This window comes from Delphinus delphis, chromosome 13 (assembly GCF_949987515.2).
Source record: "Delphinus delphis chromosome 13, mDelDel1.2, whole genome shotgun sequence".
NCBI lineage: Eukaryota > Metazoa > Chordata > Mammalia > Artiodactyla > Delphinidae > Delphinus > Delphinus delphis.
In genome coordinates this window covers 15,538,373-15,548,520 of record NC_082695.1, presented here as the reverse complement: position 1 = coordinate 15,548,520, position 10,148 = coordinate 15,538,373, and the positions used below count along the sequence as shown (strand labels likewise).

The following is a 10,148-nucleotide window of genomic DNA, read 5'->3' as shown; positions in this document are numbered from 1 at the left end:
ACTACTACACTATGCAGCAGTAAAGATGGACACTTCCTATGGAATAATCAAATTCATTTGTTACCTATATAACAGCATGTACTGCACATGGGGTTTTTGGTTAAAAACAGGGAAAGGTAAATAATTATACTAATTTGTTGTGTATGCTTTAAGAAACTAGATACACAAGAAACCAATAGTAATGACTATGGAGAGGGGCTGAATTGGGCAGAAATGGATGTTAAGTCATGGAAAGGGAGGAAAGTTTGTGGCCTGAGAGCCCACACTTGTTTCTTATCCATGTACCGTTAGTACTGACCTGTTGTTCAGTGATGGCTGTGGAAATGCCACGACTTTGTATTGGTAGGTGCCGGGTGAAAAAGCTGAGAAGACACTTAGGAAGCTAAGGATGTTGATCCAAAGAGGGGATTCCATTGCAGCTGATAGCACTCCCCTCCAATCCCACTCCTCTTAGTAGAGGCTAACACCCCATCAAGTTGGCTGAGCCATACCACACCTTCAGGCAGATTAAAAAAAGAAAAAAGACACAAAGGAAATGGACCCAATTATTTAATTAGGTTCTTTGTAAGAAGTTTAGAACACTACTTTGTGAGGATAAATTCCGTTTGTAAGAGCGAACACAGAGCGGAGGTAGCCCTGGAGCTGAGGAACAGCTTTGATTCTTCGCAGAATTTGTGAGTCCACAGCTTTCTGATCAACCTTCCGCTGCTCTGTAATCTCGTATTTCTAAAGAAAAAGAAAAATCATTAAAAAAAAATGGGCACAAGTACCAAACTCCACATTAACTAAGAAATCCTACATCACAAGTACTCAATCCCAGGAATATTTAGAAGGCAATTTTTAAAAATTATTTTTATTTTTGGTTGTGTTAGGTCTTCGTTGCTGCACACAGGCCTTCTCTAGTTGTGGCGAGCGGGGGCTACTCTTCGTTGTGGTGCGCGGGCTTCTCATTGTGGTAGCTTCTCTTGTTGCAGAACATGGGCTTAGCTGCTCCGCAGCATGTGGGATCTTCCTGGACCAGGGCTCGAATCCGTGTCCCTTGCATTGGCAGGTGGATTCTTAACCACTGCGCCACCAGGGAAGTCCCTAGAAGTCAACTTTGATAATTCTTTCCTTGGAGGGCTGTGAAATACAACCTATTTTTAATATAATAATAGCAACTCTTGGGCTTCCCTGGTGGCGCAGTGGTTAAGAATCCACCTGCCAATGCAGGGGACACGGATTTGAGCCCTGGTCAGGGAAGATCCCACATGCCGTGGAGCAACTAAGGCCATGTGCCACAACTACTGAGCCTGTGCTCCAGAGCCCATGCTCCGCAACAAGAGAAGCCACCACAATGAGAATCCCACGTACCACAACAAAGAGTAGCCCCCGCTCGGCACAACCAGAGAAAAGCCCATGCACAGCAACGACGACCCAATGCAGCCAAAAATAAAATAATTAGCAGAATCTGGAAAAATATTATTTCCCAGATAGTCTTCATTATTTACAGCTTTTCTTTTTCCAACAATTCTTAACCTTGTTTATTTTCACTCCCAAGTAGAAGAGCCAGAGTTATTAGAAGCAAAGACAGAAATAGCTTACCTCTCTCTCTGTGTCGAAGATCTCACCTTCCTGGTGCCTGGGCTTACGCAGTTTCTTCTTCTTGAAGTAAGCATCAGTGAGATGTTCTGGGATTTTCACACCACTGATATCAATTTTGGTGGAAGTGGCAATGACAAATTTCTGGTGTGTTCTCCGCAGAGGAACTCGATTGAGGGACAGAGGCCCTAAGGGGGGAAAATATAGTGAGGGGAAAGGGGATACAAAGATTCAAGAACTGACTGGATTTGAAGAAACCTGTTGATGTTCTAACTTTTCTCTGGATCCAAAGAAATTCCAAACTGCTTTCTACTGTCAGCATCAAGGCTTTTTTCAAGATCTCAGTTTGTCCAAGGCTCCCCCCATCCTCAAATTTTAAAGTTACCCAGATTAGGAGAGAGCATAGTCACTTATACAGATTGGTCAAAAATCACTGGTCCTTGAGGACAAATTTAAACTGAGCACTGTTTTTTGGAGTAAACAGTTCACTTTTCCCCTATCCAGGAACTCCATCCTGGTGCCAAGGGCAGACCAATTACAAGTCTTATGAAGGATGCATTCCTAGGAGTTAGTAGCCAACCATTCTGCATTTTAGGTGGCAGTTATACCTGGTGATACGTTGCCACACAAACTTTAAATACCTGCTTCCTCAGAACTCCCGTGTACATAAGGCAATGAAATAGGGGAAAGAATCTCATGACACTGAAACTTCTATTTAGGTGGGAGCAAAGTGTATACTTCAAGCATTTAACAACACATGCTTCAGGACTTCCCTGGTGGTCCAGTGGGTAAGACTCTGCGCTTCCAATGCAGGAGGTCTGGGTTCGTTCCCTGGTCGGGGAACTAGATCCCACAAGCATGCCACAACTAATGATCCCGCGTGCCACAATGAAGATCCCACATGCCACAGCTAAGACCAGGCACACCCAAAATAAATATTAAAAAAAATTTTTTTTTAAATAAAAATACAACCTTCAAAAGAGTAAATCCCAAGAGTTTTCATCACAAGGAAAAATGTTTTTTCTTTTATCTAAATGCGAAGATGGATATTGAACCTATTGTGGTAATTATTTCACAATATATGTAAATCAAACCATCATGTTGTACACCTTAAACTCGCAAGAGTGATGCATATAAATTATTTCTCAGTAAAACTGAAGGTGGGGAGACCTGCAAATTTCAGAGTATATTAAATCCAAGGATCTTCTTACCAGTCACAAGTAGCAAGCCACTGCTCAGCTGCTTCAGGAAAATGACCCTCTGTAGATTAAAAAGAAATGCTAGATGGTTCCACAAATTAGAAACTGACTTCTGAATTAATCAAATCACAGGTTCCTGAATTTGGTAAAAAAGGAAATTTCTACATATGCATATGTGCAGCAGTTCTGGAAGTAACTTACCAAACTAATAACAGGGGTGACTCTAGGATACGAGCAGTACTTTTGTGTGCTTGATTTTTAATGAGCAGCCACTACTTTTAACATTAAAAAAAAAACTAGTACCCTTTAACTCAGTAATTCTATCCCTGCAAATCCATCCTAAGAAGTTAACTCAAATACATAAACATTTTTGGGTACAGGGACATCTGAATCACCTGTAACAAGTAGTATTACCAACGACAGGAATTGGTAATAAGTTATTGTCTATTATTGACTAAACACGTTATGATAGTGACTGGGTTGTTGGTTTTGTTATGGATCACTCTCACCTCTCCCACAGAACCTCTTGCTACTAACTGCAGTTCACACAGGTAAACAAATCCTATCCAGAGAACAAACTTATTAGGATCAAGTACTCCAGGTACCTCAAGTGTCATGCTCTGCTCACCTTGCCTCTGTGGCGCCCAGTGAGGATAATCAGAATGGTTCCAGGAGTGATGCTAGCACGCAGTTTTCTCACATGCTTACTGAAGGGTTTTTTGCCGTGACTCAACAGCTTTCGAGGCACATCTTCAGTAGGATAATACCTAGGCTGGAGAGAGCCCATAGGTCCAACTTATTTAAATAATCTAATCAAGTCAGTAGAGCTGGTTGTGAGGTCAGTGAAACCTTCACTACAATCCTGTAGTTACTTGAACCACTTTATTCACACTACTGCATTTTCACTTCTAATATTTTAAAGGTAGAAAAGATCAACACTGCTTCAATAGCTTTACATGCAAAACATAGGGTGGAATCCATTTAACTGAAGGAGCTGTGTCCAAGCAAAGAGGGAAAGCATCAAGCAAGTTACCTTTGTAAATTTGGAATAAACCAAACTTTAGAGATTACATGGCAAGCTATCATTATATACTGCTGTGTAGCAGTGATTCTCAAGTTTTTCTGGGGTCCCTGACCCTCTGGGGTCCCTACTTCTCCAGAAACACACGCCTGACACAATTTTGTATGTTATGAAAAAAGGCATGGCTTGTTTTCCAACTCAAATTAAGTGTGTTCATATGCTTCACATTAACATGCATCACTTCCATCTTATCCATAAAGAATAAATTGTATAAAACCATAGACATTAGTTTAGATCAAGACTGCCAGTTCATTTATTGTAAAAATAAGACCCCACACAGGGCTTCCCTGGTGGCACAGTGGTTAAGAATCCGCCTGCCAATGCAGGAGACACGGGTTCGAGCCCTGGTCTGGGAAGATCCCACATGCCGCGGAGCAACTAAACCCGAGCGCCCCAACTATTGAGTCTGCGCTCTAGGGCCCGCAAGCCGCAACTACTGAGCCTACGAGCCACAACTACTGAAGCCCCCGCGCCTCGAGCCTGTGCTCCACAGAGAAGCCCCTGCACTGCAACGAGGAGTAGCCCCCTCTCTCTGCCACTAGAGAAAGCCCGCGCACAGCAACGAAGACCCAATGCAGCCAAAAATAAATAAATTAATAAATTAATTTTTTAAAAAGACCCCACACAAAGACTCTTTCGCTTATGACAAGTAACTCAAAATAATCTATTTCTAACTGTATCATTTTAGTGGACGGTCTTTCTTTTACCACAAACATTAATACCTAATAGAAAAATCAGCTCACAAAACCTGTGACAAGAAGAAATCAAAGCGCCATTTTCCCTCTGGTGCAGTAATATTCAACTGTGAAGAGTGTAATACATCTGCAATAGTCCCATAATGGAAATCACAGAGCAAACCTTTATTTTTCACAGAGAAAACGCTGGGTCTTGTGCATGGTAAAGAGGGGCCAAGAAACACCCACTCTAGTGGACAAATGTTCTACAGGTCTGGGCGCACCCTAGGCTCCACGTATGGTAAGTCTCACAACAACCCTGTGAGTCAAAACTTTATTCCCATTTTACAAGAAACAAAAGCACAGAAAAGTAACTCTACTTAAGAACAGTAAATAATAAAGCGAAGTTGCAAACCCAGAACTATCCTCCATTAATAATCCTCTGGTAAACATACACTTCTAAAACCTGAGCACACACACAAAAATCCTCACAGGAGGGCTTCCCTGGTGGCACAGGGGTTAACAATCGCCTGCTAATGCAGGGGACACGGGTTTGAGACCTGGCCGGGGAAGATCCCACATGCCACGGAGCAACTAAGCCCGTGCGCCACAACTACTGAGCCTGTGCTCTACAGCTCACGAGCCACAACTACTGAAGCCCGTGCTCCACACCAAGAGAAGCCACCGCAATAAGAAGCCCACGCACCGCAACGAAGAGCACCCCCGCTCACCGCAACTAGAGAAAGCCTGAGCGCAGCAACCAAGACTGAATGCAGCCAAAAAATAAATAAATAAATAACCCTCACAGGATTCAAGCTTCAACTAAACACCCAAATTACAATCTCCTCCAAATCTTACCATTTTGCGAAGTTTAACCACCCGGGTACCACCATTCTTGTCACCACCAACTGGTTTTGTGACAGTAGCAAGAACTTTCACCTTCTTTTTCTTTTCAACCTAGTAGGACACAAATGCGTCAAAAAGTCAGAGGCAGACAAACGTTTTAATGTTAAGACATAATGCTCAGGGCTTCCCCTCATCCCTTACCTTGGATTTAGCTGCTGAATACTTCCTCTTGTACAAGGCCTTTCTGGAATACATAGCCGATCGGGAATATCTGCCAATTCCTCTGACCAGGACAGGGTTTCGGCTGCAGTGGGGCTTCCCCTTCTTAACCTGCTTCACCTTTTTAACCTTGCCACCAGCATCAGTCTTCTTGGCTTCAGGTTTTTTCTCCTTAGTATCTGGCTTCTCAGGCTTTTCACCCGCCATCTACCAATACATATATTTTTTAAAAAGGCATTTCACCAATTATCTCATAGCTATACATCGACAGGCCTCCCAGACTGCAAGTCCTTGTCCTCCTTCTCCATCCTTTACACCCCTCCCACTATTCCCACTATAAGATACAGGCCTTCCTCCAAATCGCCACACATCTGCAACAATATCCATAAATGGTTAACTTTTAGGTTGTCTCCCCAATACCGTATAACCTTCTTGACGATTTGAATATATCTCACAACTATTATTTGTTCGCTACATATATTTAGAGGTCAAAAGTCCCTATTCCATTATTTGTTTTACGAATTAGAAATCCTAGACTTAGCTTTAACAATCTCCACAGCCAGAAAGCAGCGAGGCTGTAACCTGAAACCGTTTGCTTTCAGGCCTTTTGCTCTTATCAGACTGTCTCACTCAAGAAATTCCGTTTAGGAGGCGAAGACACACACACACAAATGGCCCAAACTCAGGCCAAACTGAAAAGAGCGAAGCCCAGCAGGCGACTTCCGGCCGCGGACGTCGGGAGTCGGGAAAAGTTGCACTTGTGCTCAGTCTCAAATCCACAACGTGGCGGAGACGAACTCGGCGTCGTCTTTTGGAACGCAGGTCCCGAATTCAGAGCGCGCGCCGCCGCCCTTGTCCCTGCTGCCCCACTGGCCCGCTACGAATCCCTGGAGGGGCCCTGTTTCCCCAGCCCGGGAGGGTGGCGAGCAACCGGAGCCCCGGAGCCTCTGCAGCATTCCACCTCACACTGTTCGTGCCCCACAGCACCCTCTTCGTGCCCCACCGTAAACCCAAGCGAGAGAAATGAAGGGTCTGGGAGGCCTCCCAAATGGCCCTGAGCGTGTCCGACCCCTGCAGTTGTCGACTTGATACCCTCCTGGTTAAGATGGCGAAGGATTGGGATCCTGAAATAGAGTCTTGCAGAGAGGGGACGCCATTCTTACCTTGCAAGATGGGAAAGAGAACTAAGACACCGGCTTCCGGTCTATAAGCAATCACGGGAGGTGTCGAGTCTCACTTCCTTCCGGGTCAGGGGCATCATGGGAAATGTAGTTTTTCCTCGTTCGTACTGTAAACAGAGCTAATTTTCTCAATAGGAGGCGAAAGTGGAGAAATTTTTTCCCGAAAATGCTTCATTTTATAGACCAATAGAATTCTCAAAGTACTTTTGGGAACCGGCATAAAGTTGAAACTTTTTATATTTGCTTACCTGTGCTATACAATAGGAAAAAAGCTAGAATTTAAAATGAATAAAATATATTCCTGTTCTGAAGAACACACATTCAAGGGAAAAGCAAACAGGTAAATTAATAATTGTAAGTTATTTCTTCTGGGAGATTTAGGAAAGTTTTGCACCAGAGTTTGTTTTTGTGTTGGATTTGGAAGAATAGATACAAATTTGGCAGATGAAAGTGTCAATTGGAACAATAAATGCAAGAGGCATGGAGGCATCAAAGAGCATGGTTGTTTATTCCCTCTACAAGCATTTCTGGCCACTTTGTACTCTATTTCTTCACTTCTAAAATGGAGATAACCATATCTACCTCACAGGGTTTGGGGGAAGATTAAATAAGTTAATGTACATAAAATCACTAAGAATGGGCTTCCCTGGTGGCGCAGTGGTTGAGAGTCCGCCTGCTGATGCAGGGGACACCGGTTCGTGCCCCGGTCCGGGAAGATCCCACATGCCGCGGAGCGGCTGGGCCCGTGAACCATGACCGCTGAGCCTGTGCGTCCGGAGCCTGTGCTCCGCAACGGGAGAGGCCACAACAGTGAGAGGCCCGCGTACCACAAAAAAAAAAAAAAAAAAAAAAATCACTAAGAATGGTATTTGATGCATGGTAACGGCTAAATAAATGTTAGTTCTTGTTGTCACCACCACCAGCATCACCATGTACGTCATGGTTGTGGATGATGTAATGGAGCAGGACCCTGTGGGATCTTACTATGTGCCAAGTATTCTGCTAAAAGTTATACACTAGGGATAAATAAGAGCAATGCTGTATGCTATGTGCCTAGAACTGTTCTATGAGCCTTGCTTTATTTTATTTAATCCTCCCAAAAATTCTATAGAGGTTACTATTATGAGGAAACTGGAACTCAAAGAGGTGCAGTAACTTGCCCACAGCATGGATCTGATCCATAGAGTGCACTCTTTTTTTTTTTTTTTTTTTTTTTTGCGGTGCGCGGGCCTCTCACTGCTGTGGCCTCTCTCGTTGCGGAGCACAGGCTCCGGACGCACAGGCTCAGCGGCCATGGCTCACGGGCCCAGCCGCTCCGCGACACGTGGGATCCTCCCGGACCGGGGCACGAACCCATGTCCCCTGCATCAGCAGGCAGACTCTCAACCACTGTGCCACCAGGGAAGCCCAGAGTGCACTCTTAATCAACAGTCTGTAAAGATTAAAGAGCTGACTAATGAACGTGAATAAGAGAGTTCTTTGCTCATATTAGAATTAAAAATAAGAATAGTTATTGTCTTTTGCAAAACAAACAGCACAGTATATCTTATAGTTTTTGTTTTTTAACTGCATCAAAGCCCTTAAGGTAACATGTACACAATGTGACATCTTTTGGCTTGAATTTTCCATTCTCTTCCATTTGTTGCTGGTGGCTAGAGCTTTTCACCTTGATGTATCCAAACCATCGTTTCCGTGTCCCCTGGAATCATGTAGCCTTTTTCTGGTTCTGGTTGACTGAGGATACATACATAGTGATCAGATGCTTCTGAAAGCCTCAGAGATTCCAGTGGGATCCTTCAGACTATAGTAAAGGCAGAATTGCCACGTTTGCTGAAACATGTGACTTCTAAACATGTCTGCCTCCCATACAGATTAAGGATGAGTGTGATCTTAATAGGCTGCATGTTATACCTGTAACCCAAAGTGGGTCCAGCTGCTCCCCGCTCAAAAGCCATTAAAGAGGCAAGGTTAGTGAAAAGGAAAGCTTGCTTTATTTTGGATGCCGACAACGGGGCAGGGGGAGGGGGAGGGGGGAACTATCCAAAGGGCCGACTTTGCCCCCACCCACCCCTGACAATCAAGGGCAAGAGTTTTTATAGGCTGAGGGAGGGGGCTACATATAGAAACAGCACAATCAGCTCTGACAGTCATCTTGAAATGGGTTTTCGGTGGTCTGAACAGTGTCATCTTGATTGTTTTGAGTACACTGAATCCTCAGTTCCAGGGCTGGTTTGTTCCCATTTTCTTGAGGCCAATTCTTGGAATCATGGCAGCTTATGTCATGGCTACAGTCTGGTCATCATGTAGTTAACTTCTTCCACCTGGTGGGGGTTTTAGTATCTATAAGACACTCACAGGATATGGCTCAGAATATCATCTGTAGTCTTTGAGAAGGAACTAAAGGTCCTTGACTTTGCTTACAGACTAAACTACTATTGTTTTCTCCTGTTTGACCGATTTTCTTTGCTTCTGCGTTTTCTCACTTCTCTGATTAAACTTATTCTTTGTCTAAAGGTTTTCCACAGACAAAAGGCAGGCTGAGGACAAGTGGGGCAAGGACCATAGGGTCCTGCTCCATTTCATACCCATTTAGGATTATTCACTGTCCATGCATGTAATATTTTCAAGGAAAAGCTTAGGCACAGCTCTTTTTTGAGACTGGGAATGTCGGCACCTTTATTTGTCCAGCTTCCTGAACAAAACACCTCTTAGAAACTGCGACTTCAGAAAACGTATCAGAGTGAATAAAGCGCAGAATTGTTTACTTGAGCCCCTCAAAAATTCTGACAATCTCAGAGACTTTCACATAGTCAGTGCCCCAAAATGTTTGTGAAATGACTTGCCATTGAAATCAAAATATAATGAACACCCTCTTGTGTTTTTTTGAGGTATTGCAAAATTTAGCATTCGTTACTTGGGAAAAATATCATCACTCTGTTATAAACGGTATGATTAAGCACCGGGTTTTGCCACTATAAAGTGCTCATAAATTTGTTCAGTGCTTTATTAATTACAAAGTAAACATTTTTGCAGACACTAAATCGTTTTAAGCCTCAACACGACTTTCCTATGAGGTAGGACTTTAAGATGAAAAAACTGAGGCTTGATTACAATAAATGTCTTAGCCGAGGTCACACATACATTTACATTGAATCGTATCTCTTTGTGCTACAGAAAGACAGAAAACCAGTAGGCAGTTGTGCTGCAGAAAGGGTATTATCCTTCTAGCCGGGGATCACTTGCTATCTGATCTTATGATAAATCTCTGCACGTGAGTTTTCTTTTTTATAAAATGGGGATGATATTGACAATATTAATAATAACTCCCTAAAGTTTTTGAAGAAACTACAATTATTTTTATTGAAAA

The 10,148-nt window shown here is 43.3% G+C and overlaps 1 protein-coding gene across 2 annotated transcripts; it reads right to left on the bottom strand.

Moving 5' to 3' along the window:
* Nucleotides 1-536: 536 nt before the first annotated feature.
* RPL6 (ribosomal protein L6) lies at nucleotides 537-6,793 on the bottom strand. Of its 2 annotated transcripts, XM_060028151.1 has the most exons (7): nucleotides 6,764-6,789; nucleotides 5,583-5,807; nucleotides 5,394-5,492; nucleotides 3,409-3,552; nucleotides 2,793-2,841; nucleotides 1,585-1,769; nucleotides 537-726 (listed from the first exon to the last, which is right to left on the bottom strand). In XM_060028151.1, exons 2-7 carry the CDS (start codon nucleotides 5,805-5,807, stop codon nucleotides 574-576), a joined length of 855 nt encoding a protein of 284 aa, XP_059884134.1. In that variant the 5' UTR covers nucleotides 6,764-6,789; the 3' UTR covers nucleotides 537-573. The 2 variants fall into 2 exon arrangements, with proteins under 2 accessions (XP_059884134.1, XP_069397412.1); XM_069541311.1 differs by lacking the exon at nucleotides 3,409-3,552 and having other exon boundaries at nucleotides 6,764-6,793.
* Between the last annotated feature and the right edge of the window lie 3,355 nt (nucleotides 6,794-10,148).

Coding starts and splice junctions, on each gene's coding strand:
- RPL6 (XM_060028151.1), bottom strand. CDS start 5,807: ATGGCGGGTGAAAAGCCTGAGAAGCCAGATACTAAGGAGAAAAAACCT. Junction 2,842..3,408: donor CTGGGCGCCACAGAGGCAAG/GTGAGCAGAGCA, acceptor TTTAATCTACAG/AGGGTCATTTTCCTGAAGCA. Junction 1,770..2,792: donor TGGCTTGCTACTTGTGACTG/GTAAGAAGATCC, acceptor TTCCCCCCTTAG/GGCCTCTGTCCCTCAATCGA.